Genomic DNA, 25,925 nt, shown 5'->3' with positions numbered 1-25,925 from the left:
TGCCGGGGCCAGGTTTCAATCCCTCGTCAGTGAACTAAGATTCCACAAGCCACGCAGTGCGGCCAAAAAAGAAAAAAAAAAATCTCATGTATATTGTCTAGTACTGCTTCACAGATGATGGAGAATATGTTAGTCTGGATGTTATATGTGCTTGTGAAACAAGGCACAAAAATGGATGGATGGTAATGAAGTTCTTGGAAATTACCCACTACCTTCGTGACTGTTTATGGAATTTGCCCTTCTTCTAATACCATGTGGTTTATCTGTGAGCAGATATACTCAAGTGCATGATGTTAATATGTTAGAGTCCATTATGTGTCAAGTAGGACACACATAATCTCACTTGATTGTCAAAACTGCTAGAACTTCTATGGTATATATTTTACATTTTAATATTTGATTTACTTGGAACTTATTTTGATGTGTGGTAAATGGTAGGGATTTAGCTTTTGCCTCAAAGCATTACTCATTTATTTCTCTACCATTTACTGGATGACACATGCTCAATGATTTAAAATACCTTTATCGCATACTGTATTCTTATGTGTACTTGAGTCTTTTCTAAAATGAGCTTTCCAATCTTTCCTATAACTGTATTTCATTTATAAGGTATATTCTGAAAAACTTATAATAATACCTGCTTTAATACTATCAGGGAATATTTTGATGCAAAAAAAATCCACGTAAGTTTACATAAAATAATTTTCAAGTGAAAAAAGTGCTTTCACAATAACTATCTTCCATTGAAATAAATCTTCATTTTTTTAAGGTAATGATGTAAACTGGAGCCTTGTTCTTTGAAAATAATACCTTAATTTAAAAAGTTAAAGAAACTTTAAAACGTTGTGCTTGATATAAACCTTGACATTTAGACTGGGGCAATCTGAATTCTATCTATAGCTGTCCAGAATCATAAGCAAATGAGTTATCAGAGATCTACAAAGTTCCTGACAAACCAAACCATTGAGAAACTGTTTGGTAGATAAGTAAATTTGTTCGTTAAGTGCAAAACTGTTAAGTTCATTTGAAATTGTGACACAATAAATTTTACAAATTGCAAAAAAATAAAATGAACTTTCTGTCTGGTTCTATTGATATTATCCTCTTGGTCTATTCCTGTACTCGTTACCCACTGTTTTAATGATTGCATCTTTGTGATACATTTTATATTTGTTTAGAGCCCCTCATTCTCTTCTTACACCTAACCAGAGTTACACAATGTTTTTAGTTTTCTTACACATGTAATTTGTTTTCCAGATGAACTTGAGAATCATTTGCCCAAGTTCCATTTAAAATATTTTGGAATTTTGATGACTAATAACATAAAAAGTATTAACTGTCAGAGAAGAAACTTTGAGGAAACTAGAGTCATTTTCCAAAATTAGAAGTCCTTCTTTAATTTGTGTTAGAATTGAAACCTTTTCTTTATTTTTATATCTCTATTACCACAGCAATTCATAAATGTTCAATCTTTATTTAATTTATTCTTTTCAGGATATCATTTTTTTTGTTAGCAACTGAATTTACCAAATTTCCACAAATCTGATTTAACACTAATCTTGACCTTATTTTTCATTAATTAGAATTAATTTCCTGCCCAAGCAATGTGTCTGAATGCAGTCATGATTGTGTTCTGACATCAGACGGTCCCATATGTTTCTGTCCTGAAGGCTCAGTGCTTGAGACAGATGGGAAAACCTGTAGTGGTAAGTTTATCTGCCTATCGTTTGTTTGAGTACCAAAATGTTCATTGCAGCTCTATTTACAATAGCCCGGAGATGGAAACAACCTAAGTGCCCATCATCGGATGAATGGATAAAGAAGATGTGGCACATATATACAATGGAATATTACTCAGCCATAAAAGGAAACGAAATTGAGCTACTTGTAATGAGGTGGATAGACCTAGAGTCTGTCATACAGAGTGAAGTAAGTCAGAAAGAGACAGACAAATACCGTATACTAACACATATATATGGAATTTAAGAAAAAAAAATGTCATGAAGAACCTAGGGGTAAGACAGGAATAAAGACACAGACCTACTAGAGAACGGACTTGAGGATATGGGGAGGGGGATGGCTGAGCTGTGACAAAGCGAGAGAGAGGCATGGACACATATACACTACCAAACGTAGGGTAGATAGCTAGTGGGAAGCAGCCGCATGGCACAGGGAGATCAGCTCGGTGCTTTGTGACCACCTAGAGGGGTGGGATAGGGAGGGTGGGAGGGAGGGAGACACAAGAGGGAGGAGATATGGGGACATACGTATATGTATAACTGATTCACTTTGTTATAAAGCAGAAACTAACACACCATTGTAAAGCAATTATACCCCAATAAAGATGTTTAAAAAAAGAAAACATTCATTTTCTAACTGACACCTAAAAATCCATCTACTGACAAAGGAGAATAGATTTTCCAACATTACACATTGAAAGATATTTACGTAATGGATTAACATATAGATTTAAATAAGATTTTTGTGTTTTGTTTTTAGATAGCATAGTGTAGTGGTTATGAGCAAGAGCTTTGAAGCTAGACAGCCCTGAGATAGCATTACCACTTACTAGCAGTGTAGTTTGGGACTAGTTACTTGCCCTCTTTTGGTCTCAGTTTCCTCATCTGCAGAGGTTAATGATACCTGCCTCCTGGATTTGTGACCAGCATTAAACAAGGTGGTGGATGTGGAGCGCTTAGCCTGTTCCTTGCACCTATGAATACCTCCCTACTTTTATCTTCATAGAGACTTAAGCATATAGAGTGAAGGCTATAACTCAAAATTAGCAAAGAGTTATGTGTGACATTTTTTTAAATAAAAAGAGCAAAAGAAGTCAAGAGACCAAAAATGTGAGAGAGAAAAAAATATGTTAATCACTAGGAAGAATTAGACCAGCTGCCAAACTCAGCAAAATGCATTTTTTATTCCAGCCAGCTGCCAGTGTGCTTGTTCACAAATTCAGTGATAGAACAAGAAGACAAGGGTCATTGGGATGTGAAGGATTAACACTGAAGCTGTCGGGTTATAGGGAAGTAGAGTATGGTGACATTTTCCTCCTAATCTCTGAAAAATAAGCTTGATTGTGACAGTATCAATGATTGTGGAAATGGTTTTAAAAAGCAACGTATATTTGGTTCACCTTAATATTTTGATGAAAACATGATATTTTTTTAATACCATAGCATCATTACCAAGGAATTGTTTTTTGTAGGTTGTTCATCTCCCGATAATGGTGGATGTAGCCAGCTCTGCATCCCTCTTAGCCCGGTATCCTGGGAATGTGGCTGCATTCCGGGCTATGACCTACAACTGGACAAAAAGAGCTGTACAGCCTCAGGTTAGTGCTGTGAACATTTGAAAGTGTGTCTCTGCAAAAAAGATTATGTGAAAAACAACATTTTATTTAGAAAGTGTTAAATTGCTCTTGGCTTCTGCATAGAAAGTCTGATTTTTTAATTTTTGGAAATGGAAAACAAATCACATTATAAATATAAATAACATAAATTAATATTATATAAATAATAATTCTGTGTTTGAGGAACATTTTGAAGTTAATTAGCGTTAAGCAAAGATTTCCTATAACATGAGGTATGGCATTACAGTATATGTGAAAGTCATAACCAGAATAGTCTTAAAACACTTTATAGTTAAGGGGCATTTAATAAATATTTGTTGATTGATTTGATTTTTATCTCTCTGGTGAATGTAATAATCATAATACTTTGACAAGTTCTGTCCTTTTCATGACAAAATTTAATATGAAGTTGTATGCTTCAACTATTTTTTCATCTTCTGATATTACATCTCATGTCCTTCAACAGCCTTGGAAATCCTAGATTTATGCCAAATTGATTTAATCTCTCCTGAGGTTCATTATGCCTGTAATCTGGGATAACATAATGATGAGCCTACAGAGCTTGCCTTAGACCCCAGTACTCTTAACTTCTCAGGGCCTTAGTTAATATAGCGTAATCTGAGCTCTGAAAATTGTCAGGGGTCTAGTTATTAACTCACATAATCATACCTCCATTTTAAAACTGTCCAGACCAGAGAAGGGTATTTTTTGGACATGAATTAATACAGTCTGCTAATATTAATGTTTCAATATGTGTGAATCAAGGAGATTACACAGCATAAGACTTACATCATTTAGTTAAGATGTTTGTTACTTAATACTGTCTCTTTCTATAAGTAATTTGCATTTTAAAAGCAGGCACCTAGACAGGGAGGAAACCAGCGATGAAATTCTGGCCGTATGTCACCTCATGGAAAAGGAAGTCTTCTTGCCTCTCTTAACCTACACCGTACTGGTGGGAAATTAAGAAACAAGTACTGCAGAAATTAAGGAAGAGGGTACAATGAACGGGAAGGGTCAGAAGTGCCTTTTGGGTTCCAAGGCATATTTTAAATGCAACCATATTTAAATTTGGTTATTAGGACCACCACCGTTTTTGCTGTTTGCCAATTCTCAAGATATTCGACACATGCATTTTGACGGAACAGATTATGGAACCCTGCTCAGCCAGCAGATAGGAATGGTTTTTGCCCTAGATCATGACCCTGTGGAAAATAAGGTACGGTTTTGCTGCCTGAAGAGATGTGGCTGTGCTTTAAGGACAGAGTAGAGGATTTTATCCTAACAGATGACCTGGGTTACTTGAAAATCCTCTGCTAAGCTCAGAACAATTAGGCAAAGAAAAATTTAAATGTAGATATTAAAACATCACTTGAGAAAGTTTTAAGGATGTTTCTGTTATCATAACCCTACCCTGTTCCTTGCTGTGATTCAGCCATTTTATTGGGGATAATTTGAACAGAATCTGAAGTTTAGTTTCCTCTTTGGAAATGAGAATAGGAAGCTAGCACAGTGCCATACACACAGGAAGAGCACCATAAATAGGTTTTTATTTATTTGTGTTTTGGGAGAAATAGGAGGTTGAGGTGCAGCATAGGAAGTATGGATTACTAATTTGCATTTAATACATGTCCTTAAGGGAGGAAATTCAGTGACCTCCTAACCATGAAAACCAAGAAACATAAGTTTTACAGCTCATGTGTGAATGGCAGTCTAACACAACATTATTTATATAATAATTTTACATGAATTTTTTTTGTATAAACATTAGAATTTCTAAATTATCAACCCAATCAGCTGACCATTTGGTCTTTAATTTCTTGTTATCTTTATGCTAGGTTAGAATGTGCTTGAAATGATGTTACAGTAACTTCTGGAGATTAATCAGCCAATAATTATGAAGTTACATAGTTATTAATCTCCCTCCATAGTGACTTAGTTGTTACTAGATGGTGCATTAATTCCTAGAATTTTAAAACTCGTGCTTTTGTTTCTTCCTGATTTGAAGCATTCTGGTAAATGGCCAAAAGAGATAGAGTGAAGCAAATTGATTCTGTGTTTAATTGGTCTGGATTGATAGGCGAATATAACTACTTTTGCAAATAGAAGTTTTGTAATTAAATACTAGCAAACAATTCTTTTTTTTTTCTGTGAACTGAATCTATTTGACTCCATAGAAGAATTCTATTAACAGGAAAAAATTAATAGAATCAGTTCAAGATTCATTTATTACCAAATTAGTTTTTTCCCACACAGTCAGTATTTTTTACAACTAGGTGAATAAGGAAACCTAAAATGAACTTTAAGTCATGTGGCTTATTCATGGTTTTTCATTTCTCTGGTCAATGTTCTCATTTTCTTGCTTCCCGAACTGTGGTCCTTAGACCAGTGACATCAACATGGCCTGGAGCGTGTTAGAACTGCAGATTCTCAGGCTCCACTGCGACCACTGAATCAGAATCTGCATTTTAACGAGATTCCCAGGTGATTCAGGTACACATTTGAATTTGAGAAGCAGTGCACTAGCAGAGTATTTTTTAATGTAAGAAGTGCCCATTTTTGTGTTATGGAATAGAACCTTTTCTAGAGAGATGATAATCCTTTATTTAATTACCATTTTATGAATATTCTCATTATTGATGATAGGTTTATGTACATATATGTACTCACAGTTAATATTCCACATATGCTGTCATTAAATTGTCAGCTAACCCATAGCAATTTTTTATTCTTGTACCTGTTCGATAGTCTGCATACTAGACTGAAAAAGAACTTTACATCTTCAAGGTATGTTCTGTTGGACAAAATCTATTAGTTAAAATGAAATTATCTACAGTTAGAGATGAAAGGAACTTTAGCAAATACCTAGTCTGACTTTGTCATTTTTATAGCTGAGAAAATTGAGATTAAATGACTTAACCATGTACACTGTTATTGAGAATGTAAATTGGTGCAGCCACTGTGGAAAACAGTATGGAGGGTTCTCAATAAACTAAAAATAAACCCAGAAATATAACCCAGCAGTTCCACTCCTGGGTATATATCAGAAAAAAACAAAAACACTAATTCAAAAAGATACATGCACCCCATGTTCATAGCAGAATTATCTACAGTCTCCAAGATATGGAAGCAACCTAAGTATCCATCAGCAGATGAATGGATAAAGAAGATGTGGTACCTACACACACACACACACACACACACACACACACACACACACACATATACACACAATGGAATACTACTCAGCCATAAAAAAGAGTGAATTTTTGCCATTTGAAGCAACATGGATAGACTTGGAGGGTATTATACTCAGTGAAATAAGCCAGACAGAAGAAGACAAATACTGTATGTTATCACTTATATGTGTAATCCAAAAATTACAACAAACTAGTGAATATAAAAAGAAAGAAGCAGACTCACAGATATAGAGAACAAACTAGTAATTACCAGTAGGGAGAAGGAAGTGGGGAGGGGCAATATAGGTGGAGGGGATTAAGAGGTACAAAGTATTATGTACAAAATAAGCTACAGGATATATTGTACAGCACAGGGAATATAGCCAGTATTTTATAATAACTATAAATGGAACATAAGCTTTAAAAATTGTGAATCACTATATTATATACCTTATATACCTTAACTTATATAATATTGTACATCAACTACACTTCAATTTTAAAATAAATAAAAATGATTTGACCAAGGCAATCAAACAAATAAGTGTCAAAACTGGGAGAGGCAGCTGTGTCTCCTGACTTGCAGCGAAGTGGGATCCTGTGGGTCAAGCAGTAGAAATTAAAGCTCAGCTTGCAGCCCCCATTAAACTGCTCATCTTTGTTCCCTTTCAGGCTGTAGAAGCCGTTTGAGTTCAAGTATGATGGCTTTGTTATTGACCAATGATCAAAGATAAGCAAATTACCCACAGCAATAGAAATATGTGCCAGGCACAAGGCTAAGAACTTATATATATAAAACTAATGCGCTTCGTAGTATCATTCCCATGTTACCAATGAGGAAACTGAGCCTCTGAGACACTGATAAACTTGCTTAAGTTTACACATATCTGGGAAGCAACCGAGGTGGAGTTCAGTTCCAGGTGTGTCTATCTCCAAAGCCCAGCTCTTAACTATTGTACTGTATAATATAAAGATTTACTAACCTCATTTGTATATATTCCACATTAAGTTTTTAAACAAATCAAACTGAAATGCCTGTGTTCTCTTTTGTAGATATACTTTGCCCATACAGCCCTAAAGTGGATAGAGAGAGCAAATATGGATGGTTCCCAGCGAGAAAGGCTTATTGAGGAAGAAGTAGGTGTGCCAGAAGGTCTTGCTGTAGACTGGATTGGCCGTAAATTCTATTGGACAGACAGACGGTAGGTTTCCTCTTTCAGTTTTAAGCCACATGGGAGGGGGGTGATTGGATAGGTAATACAGCTGGCTTCATCCTCCACTTTGAACACAGGAAAATATTGCTGGGCACCTGACTGGGATCAGAGGAAAGATGCCCCCAGTGCTGTCCACAGTCCCTCAACCCCCTCCCCACCACCAAACAGGACATTCCTCCTTTTAATCAAGACTGTATCTTTCATCAAGGTCTGTAGGCATGGGCAAGTTTTGAGGACCAAGAAAACAGCATGTATTTTTGCATTTCAGGCTATTGGTTGTAATCAGGGAAACACAAAACCTTTCTGGATATAATCAACAAGCATTCTCTGAGCATCTGCTGTGGATCAGGCTCTCTCCTAGGTAGCATGGGAGATACACAGGAGCCTGAGAAGCGCTCCATGTTTCCAGTCACCTTACAGTTTAGCCAGGGAGATAAGACACATGTACACAGGGAAAACTAATACAAATGCTTGGTCTAAATCTCAGTACAAGAAATATCATAAGGTCATGCATAAACAATTGCCAAATGAAGGATGGATACTCCCAGAGGGGGCTCTGGAAGGGGCTTCAGGGATCAACTTCCCCTTCATTTTACAGGTAGGGAAACGAAGGCTCAGAAAGGCTAAGTGATTTATTCAAGGTTGCACAACATTTAAATGACAAGTCTTTCTAGAACCCGCATGTTGGCTCTCAGGGTGGGAGAGAGGGCCTGTTTCCCTCTGATGGGCAACAACAGGACCAGAGAGAAGTTGTGGTGTGTCTGTCCTCTGGGCACACTGCTCTTGGGGCTGCAGGAAGCACCACTGCACTTGGTGTGTATGTGTGTGTGTTTGTGTGTGTGTGTGTGCGTGTGTGGCCTTGTCAGCCCCAGGAATGGGGTAGGAGAAGGGGGAAGAAGGAAGCGGCTGCATCCCTTGTGTGTGCTGATGAGAGCCCACTTCCTGCTTCTCAGCAAGAAGGAGCCAGCCACGGAGTACGTCACAGAAGAAGGTTAGAGATTCCGTGCTCTGGGATACTCTCTCAGAGTAACTTAGAGCTATGGCGTGACCTGGTGGCCAACCCAAACCTCTGACAGCTCTGCAACCTTGTTAAACTAAAAGAAGAGAGAATTAATTAGGGTTTCACCTCTGAAATCAGTGGTCCCAACATAGAGGAAGAAGTCCCAGGGAGTGGATTTATATGCTTGAGGGTAGGCTTTCTACGTCCCAGAAAATCTCTTCTGGTCTGGATAACCCATGGGAAACAAACAGGCTTTTAAACATGAGCCAGATGCATGATGTGGTGCCCAGTTATCAATAATATGGCATTTCTGTAACCAGAGTGAGTATATTTTAAATAATTCATTCAATCATTTGTTCATTCATTTAACCATACCTTCATTCCATTCCTTTATCCTTTGGGTATTTTTTTTTGTGTGTGTGGTACGCGGGCCTCTCACTGTTGTGGCCTCTCCCGTTGCGGAGCACAGGCTCCGGACGCGCAGGCTCAGCGGCCATGGCTCACGGGCCCAGCCGCTCCGCGGCATGTGGGATCCTCCCGGACCGGGGCACGAACCCGTGTCCCCTGCATCGGCAGGCGGACTCTCAACCACTGCGCCACCAGGGAAGCCCATATCCTTTGGGTATTTATTCATTTATTGAATAACTGAAATGCACCAGATACTGCACTAAGAGCTTTATATCCATATTGACTCCCCAAAAGGTAAGTCTTCTTATCCCCAATTTAAAGATTAAAAAATTGAGAATCAAAGAGGTAAAATAACTTTCCTGAGGTCAAGCAGCCAGCAAGTACTGGATCTGGAATTTGAACGCAAGGATGACCATTTCCGAAGCTTGTGTTTTTAATAATCATAGTACGCACTGCCCTCTACAACCAGGGTCCGTTAAATGTCCTCGACCCAGTGTCACGTAACAAATGAAAGTCAACTTCAGTCATAACAATGCTAAAAATATTAATAATGGCCTTCTCTGCTTTGAACCTACTTAAAAGGACATTTAAAATATTAGCTGCGCATAATAACAGAGCTTTACACGGCTGTTTTAGGAAACGTTGATTAGGACAGCAGATGTCTGGCACTTTGGGCCCCTCTAAGCATGCCGGGTCTCCTCATATTTCCCACATTTGCACGGCACCTCTAATTTTACGTGTTTGATTAATAGCACCATAGTACCTACTGCTGAGGCAGTGCCTTCAGGAGATAGACAGGCACCACCGTGTCCTGGAGGATCAGACCTCAAATTCTCCAGCTCACTGACTTGAGTAATAACGAGCCCTTCTCATGTTCTCGGCAGCTGCTAAGAGAAAACCCTTAATTTGTCTGGAAATGAGAGGTTTATCGTTTGAAAACCTTAATATTAGCTAGAAATTGGATTTGAATAACTGGGATTCCAAGCTTGTGATATTAGATTATATAGTAACTCTTAACCAAGTCAAAGAACCAGAATGGATGCTTACAGTTTACGTTGGCTTAGGAAAAGACAGATTCAGATTAACATCTAACTGTAGGAAGGAAGCAGATTGATCATTCCGCTGGCAGTGCTAGTATTTAGTATTAAGGACTCCTGGTTCGCAAAGTCAAATGCCTAGTAAAAAGAATCAAGAGGGAAACAGTGTATCTGTTTGCTCATCCTTTTGAGGTAACAAAAACTACCATGAGGTAAAAAAATCACTCTTCTGGGGTTCTGGATGGACAACCCTTGCCCTGGAAATAGGGTGGGTTTAGAGGATCCCAGTGGTGGCACTGAGACCAATTAGACAACAAATATGAAGAGAGAGATACTCCACTAGATTGAGGGTTATGCTTGAACTCACGTGAACCCAAATGTCCGCCCTTGTCTTTGCTGTCTCATGACCAACACCGGAGTTCAAGATGTGCTTTGTGGCTGAATCAAATAGAAGTGTGTTATTGGGTGACCCCCTTGGGGAGCTTTCAGAGTAAATTCCAGCAATCCTGCCCGAGACAGCTCCAGAGGCAGGAGCTTATGTCGGTCTCAATTCTCATCACCTTACTCCTGCTCAGAACAGTAAGAATTTAGGGATGATGTAACAATGAGATCAGAACTGACAATTTTATTTCCCCTGGTCACAAGCAAGTGGCTTCAGAATTTCTTCCCTCAAGGGAATAGGCACAGTGACAGTTGTGACTGAGTGAATTTGACACATTGAGTTCAAAAATACCTTCCACTTCATCTGGGAATAAAATTATCTTTTAAAAGGGGTGCTGGCGGCTTCCCTGGTGGCGCAGTGGTTGAGAGTCCGCCTGCCGATGCAGCGGACATGGGTTCGTGCCCCGGTCTGGGAAGATCCCACGTGCCGCGGAGCGGCTGGGCCCCTGAGCCATGGCCGCTGAGCCTGCGCGTCCGGAGCCTGTGCCCCGCAACGGGAGAGGCCACAACAGTGAGAGGCCCGTGTACCGCAAAAAAAAAAAAAAAAAAAAAAAAAAAAAGTGGCGCTGGAGTATAAATGATTTCAAATTATCCACTGCCCTGAGTTGGTAGTTTGCAAAGTGTATTGGGCCCAGCCCAGGCCCTGAGCCAATTTTACCTTTATCTCCCTCCTGCATATGGCCCATGAGGAAGAATAGATCAAGCCCCGGCCCCCCGTCTAGAAAGGGCACTTGAGCAAGCCACCTGCAGAAGGTCTCCTGAGTGTTTTGTAGCACAGGGTGGAGGGACTGGTCTTGCTCTGTGTTTCTGGGCAGGTGGCACGAGGTGGGGAAGGGAGGTTATTTTATTTTATTTTTTTTTTGCGGTACGCGGGCCTTGCACTGCTGTGGCCTCTCCCGTTGCGGAGCACAGGCTCCAGATGCGCAGGCTCAGCGGCCAAGGCTCACGGGCCCAGCCGCTCCGCGGCATGTGGGATCTTCCCGGACCGGGGCACGAACCCGTGTCCCCTGCAACGGTAGGCGGACTCTCAACCACTGCGCCACCAGGGAAGCCCAGGGAGGTTCTTTTTAATCTCCTCTGTTGTGGTCCTGCCTGCTCAGGGAACCTGCTGGGGCTCATCCAGTGCTTAGGTCAATCCCTGACACACACTAGGGGCTGAGGAAGTGTCTATTTGATCATCAAGATTTGTTTGACAAGTAAATGGAAAAATTAGAAAGCAAGAATTTTCTCCCCTGCCAGATTCCAAAGAGTTGTTATTATTTTTTAATGGAAAGAGTAGCAAAGAGTATTTCAGTACTCCCATTTGTCTTAGAATCAGATGGAAGAAAATTAAAGCCAGTGTAAGTCTTCTACTGTCCTTGTGTTGGTTGTCTCTGTGGCCCTTCGAGGTCTACTCTCCTTCCTCCCTGTGATCTGTGAACACCAGGCGGAGGCTTTTATTGGTTCCATCAGGAGCTGGGAGGTTGTGAAGAGAAGGGGATGGTGGCATTTGTACTTCCTGGCTTTATCCCTGCCAGGCCACTGACACAGAACCCTCTTACCTTACCCTTTCACGGTGTGTTTTAATTGCTTGGGATAAATATTGGGAAACTAATTTAAACACTGTGTTAAAAAAAAAACAATAGACTTTGCGTAAGTGTTACTCCTGACGCGTGTGTGTTCATGTGCACACCTGTGATAGGGGAGTTTAGAATGCCTATTTTGCTTTTCAGTAAGCAACAGGGAAAACAAGTATTTTTGTTTAAAAAGTAAAGTTGATATAACAAGCCCCTTTATATTACATGCATTTTAGGAAATCTCTCATTGAAGGGAGTGATTTAAATGGGAAGTATCGTGAAATAATCATTAAGGAGGACATCTCTCAGCCACGAGGACTTGCTGTTCATCCAATGGCCAAGTAAGTATTTGTGAAAATAAGGCCCTTCCTGTGGAGGTCATAGGACAGTTTATGTTTGATGTGCTAGTGTCCAAAATTCGTCATAAGACCTCAGGTGGTCAGTGGAATCAGAAACCAAGAAAATCCATGAGATTTGTTCAAATGTTCAGAAGTGGTATGGCTAGCATAACTTCCTCGTCCTTTTAATGTCTTTTGATTTGTTTTTCCTATAGAAAACTTTATTGTTTCGATACCCTTTCATTTTAAGCAAATTCAATTTCTTTTTGAAAGGAAGTGGGTTGTAATTCATTCATCAACGATGCAGAAGCCCCTTACACTATGTACTTTCTTTAAAAACTATATTGTTTCTCGAGAGAGGATGATATTTGGATTGCATGGCTTATGAATTCTATTTAGAAAAATCATGAGTTCCAGTGATAGGTCATTCCTAGATTTAGGGAAGAGGAAAGAGAAATCGTGAAATATTAGGAGGCTCTCTGTTGTTAATTGTGAATTAGTGACAAATGTGGGTTTAAGTTAGAGAATTAAGGAGAATAATTCCTTCCTAGTTAAAAATCAAGGATAAAAGCTCATCCTATTTTATTTATGATGGAAATTTTATGATGGTCTGTGGGAAATAATAAACTGGTAGAAATAGATAATTAATTTGGAGCCAGCCACGATTCAAACAATAAGAATGTAACCATCTCTAAACAAGGCAGTGAAAAGATACTGAACCATATTGAGTTCAAAAAATGTGCCTCAGCACCTGCTTTACAGAACTGAAAATGGACCAAGTTAACTGAGCACATACTATAAAACAGGATAATAGATAAATATGCTCTTCCCTTTACGTTGTAATTTTACATATACAGCAAGTTTTACATATGCATATCAGAGGGACAGGCTAGCAGGATTCCATTGCCTTTTGTAGCATGAAACGCTGATTTAAGAATATGCACTCAAACACCTGTGATTAGTAATACACTACAAGTTTTTAAACTAAGAATTCCTTTCTTATCCAATCGTCTGAGCCTTAATTCAGCATTTTCTGTCCACGTTGTTGTACATAGAGAAGGTGAATTTTTGCTTTTGAAAATTGTGTCCAATATTCAGTGCTCTACTTTCTCTTTCTGCATTCCTTGCTGTACCACTTTAGTTTATCCTAAAGTGACTTACATTGATGTTTTTAATAATGAAAGAATAAAAGAAGTGTTTTTCCTTGCAAGTTTTATTTGTTGTATGCTTTCTTGATTAAAGGAGATTATTCTGGACTGAGATGGGGATTAATCCACGCATTGAAAGCTCTTCCCTTCAAGGCATTGGCCGACTGGTTATAGCTAGCTCGGATCTGGTCTGGCCCAGTGGAATAACAATTGATTACTTAACTGACAAGTTGTACTGGTGCGATGCCAAGCAGTCTGTGATTGAAATGTCCAATCTGGATGGTTCAAAACGCCAAAGACTTGCCCAGAACGATGTAGGTGAGGCTTTGGAATGGGTGATTTCTTCAACTTGATTGAGTGTTGATGAGTGTTAAATACAAAATGTGTTTACACACACACACATACACTCACTCACCCCCCCCTCACACACACACCCTTAAACATATGGTGAGAAAGGAATACAGACAAACAGACTAACAGATTTCTCCAGAGATTTATGAGCTACAAAGATTAACATTGGAATATTGGATAAAAAATAGTGATGCGTAATCATTTCTCTTTGCCAAGATTTCTTAAAATCAGAATGAAAATGTTAACCATTTTAAAACTTCTTTAAGAATAAGAACTTGTTCAGCTACTACCATTTCTTATGTTTTCTCAAATGTCATTTTCACAAGTGATAGTATCATCTTTAGCCATTCATGTGCAAAGGTTAATACAGTTTTCCCTCCTATTATATTTTCAGATTTTGCATGGGGTGTCATGTATTTTCATAAAGAGTTTTGAAACACTGTAGCCTATGCTAACTGTTAAAAGAGAAGTACAACTGTTATGACATTATATAGCAGTAGGAGATTCATTTTGATTCAGGGCATCTGCAAAGACAGTATTTGAACTGGGCCATGTGGTAAATAGAAGGTGATAAAACACTATCATTTGAGATAAGGCTGCAAAAATTGGTCTTTGTATGTTAGTACTGCCAGAATATGTTAACTGAAATTAATTCTGAACGTACTAGGGAGCCATTGCATGTTCTTAAGCAGGAAATGTATCTGATAATATTGGTATATCAGGATAACCACTTAGGTAACAGTATAAGTGTTGGATTGGAATGTGGAGAGAAGGAAATGAGTTAGGAGGTTATGATAATTGTTCAGTCAACAGTTAATAAAGGCCTGAGCTAGAAGATTGCCATTTAAAAAGTAGAATGGAGGATTAGAATATTACAAAAATCACTGTGAATGAAAAACCAAGAGGATTTGGTAACAGATTGGATGTCAAAATGAAAGCCAGGGTGATGTTAGAGATGCTTTGGGAATTTAGAAACTGGTTGGTTGGGAAGATGAAAAACATGGTCTCTCTTTTTTAGGAAGAAGCTAACAAACTAATAATCCATGTAAGGTATTTATTTTGCCCTTTCTCTTTGGTAATGAACTTCTAGATTTGTATTATACATTAAATAGATCAAGATAAATATAATTAAAAATTTTACATACTTCCAAGCTTCTTTAAAAATTGACATACTTCACAATAAATTATAAGCTTGTGTACAATTGTAGACTTTTATCATCCATGTACCATTATAGGAAGTGGAGATACAGTGGAGAGTAAAACAATTATGGTTCCTGTGAAGTTATGGAGTCAGTAGGGGAGACGTACATTGTTAAAAAATACATCTCCCAAATAAATGTAAAGTTACAGCTTTGATATTTGGAGGTATCAAGGGATTTGGAAATTCCTAACTAGAATGTAAAGACAACATATTCTAAACCACAAAAAGCATAGGAGATATTTTGTAAATAATTTGTATTGCTATAATCTGTGACTAATGCAACTTACTATTAGATACAAATACAAATAATCTGGTATGTGTACATCTAAATAACCGTTCCCACCATTACAGTGCCATCTACTGGTAGTTCAACTGTGGCTCTTCTGTAAACAAAAAATAAGGAAGATTATATCTAGTGTGGGGTTTGTGTTGAAAAACAATAGCTAATTCTGACACATACTACAACATAAATGAACCCTGAGGACGTTTTGCTAAATGAAATATGCCAGTCACAGAAGACCAATATTGTATGATTCTACTTACTTAGGGTATCTAGAATAGGCACACTTGTAGAAACAGAAAGTAGTATAGTATTTGCCAGGGCCTAGGGGGAGGGGGAAACAGGAAGTTGTTTAATGGGTATAGATTTTCAGTTTTGCAAGATGAAAAAATTTCTGGAAATTGGTTGCACAACAATGTGAATGTATTTAACATTACTGAAACTGTGGGTTAAGTCTTAGGCTTAGATGGTAAATTTTGTATTATGCGTTTTTTTATCACAACAAACAAAACAAAACAATAACTATATAGGAAATTCCCTTCCTGCCTTTATGGCTTTAATTTGGGACAAAGGCTAGAGACCCAAATGAATCTTAATGGCCCTGGTCAATAATGATGGGTGGAGATTCATTACACTGGGAAAAATCGTTTGAGTTTGCTGCCAGTAGGGGGAGACATTCACCCTAATCCACCAAATCCATTTTTCATTAGCAAAAAGACTGGCCTGGGGAATGTGACTGGATGTGATAAAAGCTTCCAAACCTAGGGGTCCTTAGCTTTGGCCTCTAACCACTTGAGATAGTATATTAAAACATTTCCCAGCTTACTAAATACTGGAATATCTTATCAGAGCAGTTTCAGTGGCATGGAGAGGTGGGTTTAGTTGAGGTAGGATCAGAAGAGGCCACTTAGGGGTTGATTGGAGCCATGAAAATGGAAGCAGCAGGTAATAAATAACTTCCAAAAAACTTGTCTGAGAAGGGAAGGAAAGAGACAAAAAGAAGTTAGAGGGGTCAAGGGGATGAGGGAATTAAGATAGGAGAGACCTGAACATATTAATCAGCTAAGGGAAAGAAGCTGGTAAGATGAAGAGAATAGAAGAGAATTAATGTAAATGAAAGGAGTAATTGACAGAACAAGGTCCTAGAGAAGGCAGGAGCACAGTCAATGGACTAATTTTAGTTAAGAGGAGAGAGAGGAAAGGAAATGTATTGGTGGAGATGGGAATTTGAGGAGGCTGTTATTCAATTACCTTAGATTTTTAAAATGTTGTAAAAATCTCAATTTACAGCAACCTGTAAATTTAGTCTACTACTTATTACTGCCATTCAAAAGACAAGGAACCTAAGACAAAGAGGAGTAAAATAACGTACCCAACTTACCCAGTCAAGTTGTTTAGTCTATAAATAGTGACAGAATCACTGAACATGGAAACGTTCCTGCCCTGGTCGCCTTCTTTTTTTTTTTTTGCGGTACACGGGCCTCTCACTGTTGTGGCCTCTCCCATTGCGGAACACAGGCTCCACAGCCATGGCTTACTGGGCCCAGCCGCTCCGCGGCATGTGGGATCCTCCCGGACCGGGGCACGAACCCATGTCCCCTGCATCGGCAGGCGGACTCTCAACCACTGAGCCACCAGGGAAGCTCTGGTCCTCTTCTTATTGGTGGTATTATGTCAGTCACCCACATTCTCCCACTCTCTGAATGCTCGATGACCATGGGCTTTGCTAGGACTTCATACCACCAGGCTCCCATTCTAAGAAGAGGTTCCCTCATCATGTGGACTCTCCTTGATGTAGGTGGCTCAAGGAAGTGGCTCATACATTGCTTAGCAGCTGTATTAAAGAATTGACTTAGTGTAGGAATTGGGTATATGTTTCAGGCCTTGTCCTTTTAAAACTATTCATGGCAAAGACAAGATGTTTATAATGGATCTCAACTGCTTCCAGGTCACCCATTTGCTGTGGCTGTGTTTGAGGATCATTTGTGGTTCTCTGATTGGGCTATGCCATCGGTAATAAGGGTGAACAAGAGGACTGGCAAAAATAGGGTACGTCTCCGAGGCAGCATGCTGAAGCCCTCATCACTGGTTGTAGTTCATCCATTGGCAAAACCAGGTACACTGGACACAGTCTTTCTTTGACTGGCATCTGCAACTATTTTAATTGTTTGACGGCAGGGAAGGGGGTGTGTGTTGCACTTCTCACTAATTTGGGTAGATGTTAAGATCTCCTGAGATTTGGATTTCGTTTAAACTAAGATAGTCTGGTAGTAAGTTTGGGCTTTATCCCTCCAACCTCAACTTTTCTCCTCCTGAGTAGCTTTTACTTATTTGCTTCTTTTCAAAGACTTTTGGGTTAAAGGCACTAAGGGCAGGGGCAGGGATGGGTGGGGGGAGCGATTTAGAAACCCGCAGTGGAAGCTTCTGCCTACACTGGGCTTTTCCCCACCTCCTGAGAATGCAAGTGAGTGAGCCTCAGCCAGGAGTAGGTAAGCAGATGGAAAAGACACTTAGTTTCCCACAATAACTCTTCTTTCTGAATCACCCTTTGTCAGTCTGACTAGACTATAAGTCAGGAAATAGGAGTCCTCTCTTCCCAAATAGCTTTTTGAACAAAGGTACTGGCTAAACTCAATACTCCTAAGGTAATCACATTCTGAGCTTATCTTAGAACCAGTGGCTCTTTATAGGAGCTCTTCTGAAATAGCTCTTGATATAAACAGCTCCATTTAGACAGTTTCTTTCTCCCAAAGCTGTACACTGATTTTACACCTTTTCATCTCCAAGCCCATCTGTGAATGTACCTCCTCTCTGCTAGGAGCAGATGCCTGCTTACATCAAAACGGAGGCTGTGAACATATTTGCGAAGAGAGGTTTGGAACTGCTCAGTGTTTGTGTCGTGAAGGTTTCGTGAAAGCTCCAGATGGAAGAACGTGTCTGGCTCTGAACGGCCATCAGATGTTGGCAGGTAATATGATAAACTATGGCCATCAGATATTGGCAGGTAATATGATAAACTATGGCCGTCAGATATTGGCAGGTAATATGATAAACTATGGCCGTCAGATATTGGCAGGTAATATGATAAACCATGTGGCCAAATTGTCTTACTTTAGCTCAGGGATATTGTCCTACATTGATTTTTATGCTTGTGCTAATTTTTAATATTTTGTATTCTTAAAAGCTCCCTTGCTTTTAGCGATGCCAAGCTGTCTTCCACCCCCACCCCCCCCCCCACCGATGAGTTTGGCCTCCTCATTACAAACTAAATTCAATTGACTTCTTCTAGCTGTAAAATTAATGAACAAAAGATCATATTCCAAGTCTTAAGTTCCAGTGCTCCAGGCCCCCATTTTTGGTGGAGTAGCCCATCCTTGGAAATAAATGCCAGTATTTTACCAATTCAGGGAAGGTTCAAAGACATTTTGTTTAGAGGTTTTATGGCCTCGATTTTAGAGGTAGTCATATATAAACCCCCTGCCACATGACTGTCTTTATATGAAAAGCAAAGTCCTTTGTAATAAATAAGGTTAGGATACCAAACAGGTGTAGGGAATCCAGCTCGACAAGGCTTGTGATCCACGTTTTTAAAAACTAAACGTAGGGCTTCCCTGGTGGCGCAGTGGTTGAGAGTCCGCCTGCCGATGCAGGGGACACGGGTTCGTGCCCCGGTCCGGGAGGATCCCACGTGCCGCGGAGCGGCTGGGCCCGTGAGCCATGGCCGCTGAGCCTGCGTGTCCGGAGCCTGTGCTCCGCAACAGGAGAGGCCACAGCAGTGAGAGGCCCGCGTACAGCAAAACAAAACAAAAAGCTAAACGTGACTTTGAGGGAAGAGATCTAATATGACATGTAAACAGTAGTACTGATTTACTTCCCTTGAATGTGCATCCAAACAGGTAAGTTGTATTTGGATTCATCTCTTGATACCTTATACCAAAGAGAACTTAAATTTTATTTTAGATGTTTTTTAAAAATTCATATTTATCCAATAGGCATGATATGTTAGGTGACATTGACAGCAAATAAATGGATTAATTTATCCATGGACCAGAATTGAATAGCTTGGATTTTCTGAACTTTCTACCAATTGTTGCCTTAGGATAACAGTTCTCAATCTTTTTGGTTTCGGAGCCTTTTTACACTCTTAAAAATGATTGAAAAACTCGAGTCTTTGTTTGTGTGGGTTATATTTATCAAGATTTATGGTATTAGAAATTAAGACTAAAATTTTTAATATCTCTATTAAAGTTACAGTAATATTCCATTATATGTGAACATGTTTTTATGAAAATAAATGAAATAACTCTATTTTTCCAAACAAAACTATGTAGTAAGAAGAATGGCGTTGTTTTACGTGTATATCTTTAATATCTGACTTAATAGAGGGCAGCCAGATTCTCCCACCTGCCCCTCTGTTAAAGCTGTTGGTGTGTTGTTTTGTTTGAAGCCTATGAAGAAAATCAGACACACACGGAGCTGGAAAAGGGAAGATTGCTTAATAGCCTTTTCAGAGGACTTTTTTGTATATCTTCTTTTGATATTATATATATCAGAACTAGACAGGTGGTAGTTTCTTAGAGTTAGTTGCAATGTTGAATCTGAAGCCATATCAATGAACATTTTGTCCTCTGCTGTGTTAAAACCCAGTGTTCTGTTTTGTACTTTGAGTGGATCTTTCGCCATGCATGATTTTGTTGCATCATGTTTTGGTCATTTAAAAATATTGATTGACTGAGTTACACAAGTCTGCCAAATATCACATTAATATACCTACAATAACATTAACTAATTATTATTATCAAACTCATCAGAAAAGTCTTTGTGTGTCTGGATTTTGTTAAAATTTTTTTGTGGAAAATTTTCCAGAATTCTACTTTCCACTTGAAAGCTTAAATTTTATTACTGGCAACAAGCACCGTGAGCTAATTTTCCTTGAAGTGACAGCATCACTTCATTCATTGTTGAGAAAATATCAAATCCCCAAATGTTAATGACATAGTTTATCAAACATTCTTTCAGGTAAAAATCATGTTCAATGAAAAAAAAAGAGCCTAGTTTTAGCTCGTATCTCTGAGAGTTCACAGGTGCCTTTCCTCCAGCTTCAGTGTGTGCACAGTGTTTTATGTGTTGCTTCCCATTTCATTACGCAGAAGATTAAAGAGCCAGGTAGTCTATGGTCAAGAGTTTTAAAAATTAGTAATTTTACTGCTCCATCATGGGCTTTTAAAGGTGAAACTGGAGTGTGAGTGTGTGTGTGTGTGTGTGTGTGTGTGTGTGTATGTGGCTGTGAAGAACATGACCACAGTAGAGAACATGCTACTAGTATCATGACGATTCACGCTAAAGCGCCACACTTTCACCCATGTCTGCTTTTGCCCCATCGCTCATCAATGTTGACAGTGAAAATAACAATACAGTTATTTGCCTTTTATGAAAATAGTTTTGACCTTCTAGATGCCATGCAGTGAGACCCCAGGGATCCACGGCCCGCACTTAGAGGATACACAGTCTTTTAGGGGATCCACTTCTTCCATGTTCTGGGGAGTTGCATGGGTCCCATGCCTATGTTAAATTATAGCTTGTTTATGCCCTTCCACATTTCTAAATACTGGCAAAATCAGGCTAAAATAAATATTATAAGCAGCTTAAAGGAGAAGGGGTATATATGAAAGGCAGGTTGGGGAGATCATCTCACTAATTTGTCCTCAGTAATGGCGAGCAGTGATTATGAGCTGATTATGTTCATAAGGAGTTTGGTATTCTACTTTGACTGTTTTTGCCAGTACCAAGAAGAGTCCTGTCTTTCTTCCATTCTGGCTCTCCCCACCCTCAATTATAAGTGCATGGAGTGAAGCTGAGAGGGTGTACTGTAGCAGAGAAGGTTTTCTAAGCCACCGAGACCCTGGCAGTTTTTCTGAATCCTCCGACTCTAAGAAAGAGTCTGAACTCACACAAACAGCCATAAATATAAATTAACTCAAACATTTCTTGAATCACAAAAGGTAAATTAATTGTATCCGTTGGCCTTCAATAGGTAGTGGAGCAGATCTGAGTAATGGAGTAATACCGTTGGACATCTTACCCAGCAGTAGAGAGCTTGAAGATAATATTACAGAACCTCAGCATATGCTAGTGGCTGAAATCATGGTGTCAGGTATGAATAATGAGTTCTCCAATACAGCTTTGGTTCCAATAATTTCCATCCTACTAATTAGAAATTCTGAATGAACTCTCTAACTTAATGTTGACTAAATCTACACAAAGCTAACAAAGACAAACTTTGGACTCAAGCTTTGGTCCTTCTCTTCTGAATGGTTTATCTGAGGAAGATGGCTCCCATATTAGACTGGACATGAACTTTACTCATTGAGGGTCGTTGGACTGAATCTTTTATGAAGAAATCTAACTTGGAAAAAAAAGTGAAAAATAGGCCAGGACAGATTTGGGTGTATCCCCATCCATGCCTAGTATTTTTGGTGTTTGGCCCATTTAGCTTTACTTCTGTCAGTGTGAAAAGCAGATGGTAGCTGATAAGCAAATATAGGCTGGTTGCTTCAGCTGCTCCAGAAAGTCCACAAACAGCAAATGTTAGATTTTTTTTTTCTTCTATAATATATTGCCCATTTATCAGCAAAATGCTAAATAATTTATTCAGTATGTAACGACTTTAGGGAACCTAATTCTTTTAGAGTCTGTGTTCACTCATGAAGCCAGTGGTTTTCAAACTGGGCTTAGCTCAGCCCTAAAGCTTCTGCAAACCCCACCTCTTCTTCATGCTAAGTCTCTGCCTTTCAATCAGTGCAGCTCTGCTTTGAAGCATTTTATTTATTTATATTTCGGAGTGAGACTTAATTTTAACACTATGTGGCTAAAAATAAATTTGAGAACTCCACATTAGGGCATTATATACACTTAACCACAGCTTTTGTGGTCAGCAAACTACAATTTTCGAGGCCCTGGGACCTCTTACCCCTTCTTAGAGGATTTTATCAGTGTGATTTTTGATAAAATACAAAGAGGTGAATATTTTTAGTAATAATAATTTTTACAGAGCTTTAGAGTTTACAAGGTCCTTTAAGTATATCCTCTAATTTGACCCTTATCACAATCATTTTACAGATTTGAAAACTAAGATATGTGAAGTTCGTGACCCGACCAAAGATTTTGAAAATTATGACCAAGTAATTAATTCATATCAAGAAAAGAATGACTGGAAACATGGTCATGTTAGGAATATTATTCATTTGGTGACTATTTGTTTGCCATACACCGTGCTAAATGCTGGTGATACCATATTTAGCTAAATATAGCCCCAGCCTCCAAGGTCATAGTCAGATGTGGAGACAATGTGGTAGAATGAAACAATATACATAATATATATTAGCAGTATAGAGAACCTTTTCAAAGTCACTAGGGATCCCTAGAGGTTCACAGAGGATATTTTGAAAGGCTAATGTTTGGGGGACTCAAAGACCAAGGTGAATGACAGACAGTAAATTAGGCCACGTGGGTGGCATGGGGGGGTGACAAAATGGCTAAAGATTTGGAATACATATATAACAGGCTGTGTTTGGCTTCATGCCTGGAGACGGTACTCTGCCTCGTGCGGAATAAATGTCTTGGTGAAGATCACCTCGTCTTTCCCTCCCTGGATTGTGTTCTATTTTGTCTTAGCCTGTAAAGTTTTAGTTCTACCTGTGTTAGGCAAAGGGGTCTTATTTATATTTTGTTGTGAAATTTCATTTCAAACAAGTATCTATACTAAAAAGAAATTGAAAACTTTATGTTAGATTTTAGGTCCATATCTTTTTATTCTCCAAAGACACAGAGTCACATGGAGTAAGCAGATCTGTGTACAACATGGCAAAGAGGTTCAATCCTAAAAAGTTTCATTGTCAAATTCACTAAAATCACGAATTCTTCTAAATTCATGAATAAAATGTAAAATTCTTAACGTAGCCTGTTGAGCCCTGGAGAAACTAGCCTGTACCCACCTCACCAGCCTCAGTTTGTGCCCTTCTATCCCCAGCTTTCTACGGCCTGCTTCCATTACCTGGGCCTTGCCTATAACATGCGGGTGTTGTTTTCTCGGCCTACAGTGCTCTTTCTAACCCCACCTCCCCAAGTCCTGTGTATCCTTCAGATCTCAGCTTAATATGCTCTTTCTCAGCAAGCCTTTCCTAGTCTCCTGACCAGGTGAGGCGAGAGTTGTTTCAGCTCTCTTGGAACCTAGTACTTTTTGTTGATTGTGCTTATTACACCTATACTTCAATAAATAATCATGTAAGAAAACAGAGCCCTTGTCTATGTTCTCCACCACCGTATTTTGGGCCCTCATAAGGCTCTGGCACATAGTAGGTACTTCAAAATGAATTAATTTTGTTAATTTTACAAACAGACCCCAGAGTCTTTTCTAGCGTGGTAAGGCTAATTCTGATTCAGGCTGTCACAATACTCTTCTTCTTTATCATTCTTATCTAGATATGTAGATAAAATATTTTATAGTTCTCAGAAGATTCTTTTAAAAATCACTTCTTCTTCAAGTGCTTACAACAACCATGTGAAGTAGACTGGACAGAAACTGTCATCTGCGTTTTAGAGAAGAGGCACGTGAAGCATAAGTGCCTTCCTTGTGGAGCTTAGTTTGTGGCAGAAGGAGCTTTGGCTGTGGCTCATCCCTCCTGCAACTGCACAGCCATTGCTTTTCAGTATGCAAAGCTGCCTCGGGGTTTGCAAGTTACCAAATAAATCCTGAATCATATGTTAATTTAAGATAATTCCGCAAGTGATTTAAAATGTCTTGGGTAATTTGATGCTGTCCACCATATACTCTGAACAGCCTTGTGATTTGGGAGCTAGTCTTCCAAATAAATGCTGAATCCAATGGATAATTGATTTAGTCTGAACTTATCCATCTCCAAGAGTCATGAGTGACAGGAGGTGACCAAGCAAACATGAAAGGCCCGTGTTCCCACAAGAACAATCTTCTCACTCAAATAGCTAAGCAAATCAAACGCCATTAGCTGATGTCTGCATTCACATGGCACCTGACTCCTATTTAGATCATTTAACTTTCTTTAATTTATGGGCAACTTTGGAGGGTTTCTTGACCTCTTCTATACTCAGATGAGCAAATTTACCAGTGAAAAGACAGAAGATAGTTTATGTCCTACTGTGGTATGTCAGGTACCCCCAACTCCAACAGAGAGGAGGCATTTGGAGAATGATTATATGCATAAGTAGCTAAAGGAAAAAAAAAAAATCTTGCTCATGTTTATGGCTCAAAAGGCAACTCTGTCTTCTGGGGCATTTGCATTTCATTGGAGTACGAAATGAAATGATCCTTTTACAGCATTTAGTTTGTATGGTTCATGACTCTGTAAAAGTGCTTTGAGGTGGGGCTTCCCTGGTGGTGCAGTGGTTAAGAATCCGCTTGCCAATGCAGGAGACATGGGTTCGAGCCCTGGTCCGGGAAGATCCCACATGCCACAGAGCAGCTAAGCCTGTGTGCCACAACTACTGAAGCCCATGCATCTAGAGCCCATGCTCTGCAACAAGAGAAGCCACCGCAATGAGAAGCCTGCGCGCTGCAACGAAGAGTAGCCCCCGCTTGCCGCAACTAGAGAAAGCCCGCACACAGTAACAAAGACCCAACACAGCCAAAAATAATAAATTTGAAAAAAAAAAAAGTGCCTTGAGGTTTGCAAGTCACGGCATAAATCTTGATAATAAACATACATTTTGACATATACATTCTATTATATATCAAACATAATTTTAGTAAATTGACAATAAATCTTTTTATGGTTAAATCTCTTTGCCATGTTGGTACACAGATCTACTTGCTACATATTAGTTGCGTATCTTTGAGAGATAAGAATATATTGACCCCTTTTGTATGTCACAACGGTTGGGAATTCTCAAATAAAGCAATACAATTTTTGAAGTTTGAGTCCATTTAGTCCTAGAAATTGTATAGTTCAAATTTGCAAATGCTTTAAAAAATTATAAATAAGTTCACACGGGGGTCTTTGAACACCACATAATTCTTTAAGACTAAAGATTTGTTGAGAGCATGTAAACAGAAACATATGGTTTGTGGATCCTTTAATATAGATATAGCTTACAGATCAGCACAGTGTTTCTATTTGGAGGTTAACCTGCCCCAGAACTTGAGAAAGGAAGTACTGGAATTTTCGGTAGAATGCAAAACATTGAAGTCCATTTTCTTCTCTGAGGTCTGGAAATAATCCTGTGGGGTTCTCGCTGTTTGCAGATGATGATGACTGTAGTGCCTTGGGATGCAGTACACAGGCTTGGTGTGTTTCAGAGGGAGAGAATGTCACGTGTCGGTGTTTGAAAGGATTTGCTGGAGATGGAAAACTGTGTTCTGGTAAGAGCAAAATCCAAATACACA

The 25,925-nt window shown here is 39.1% G+C and overlaps 1 protein-coding gene across 1 annotated transcript in view; it reads left to right on the top strand.

Moving 5' to 3' along the window:
• EGF (epidermal growth factor) overlaps positions 1–25,925 on the top strand; it is a 94,052-nt gene that overhangs the window by 46,401 nt on the left and 21,726 nt on the right. Inside the window, exons 8-17 of the mRNA XM_082838534.1 lie at positions 1,584–1,706; positions 3,212–3,337; positions 4,438–4,574; positions 7,588–7,736; positions 12,427–12,531; positions 13,771–13,994; positions 17,457–17,624; positions 18,327–18,476; positions 21,543–21,662; positions 25,785–25,901. Coding sequence (XP_082694660.1) covers positions 1,584–1,706; positions 3,212–3,337; positions 4,438–4,574; positions 7,588–7,736; positions 12,427–12,531; positions 13,771–13,994; positions 17,457–17,624; positions 18,327–18,476; positions 21,543–21,662; positions 25,785–25,901 — 1,419 coding nt within the window. The remainder of the gene's footprint in view (positions 1–1,583; positions 1,707–3,211; positions 3,338–4,437; positions 4,575–7,587; positions 7,737–12,426; positions 12,532–13,770; positions 13,995–17,456; positions 17,625–18,326; positions 18,477–21,542; positions 21,663–25,784; positions 25,902–25,925) is intronic.

Source organism: Leucopleurus acutus (genome assembly GCF_964270905.1).
Source record: "Leucopleurus acutus genome assembly, chromosome: 4".
Classification (NCBI taxonomy): domain Eukaryota; kingdom Metazoa; phylum Chordata; class Mammalia; order Artiodactyla; family Delphinidae; genus Leucopleurus; species Leucopleurus acutus.
Note: the sequence above shows the minus strand (reverse complement) of the source record. Positions and strands in the feature narration are given on the sequence as shown.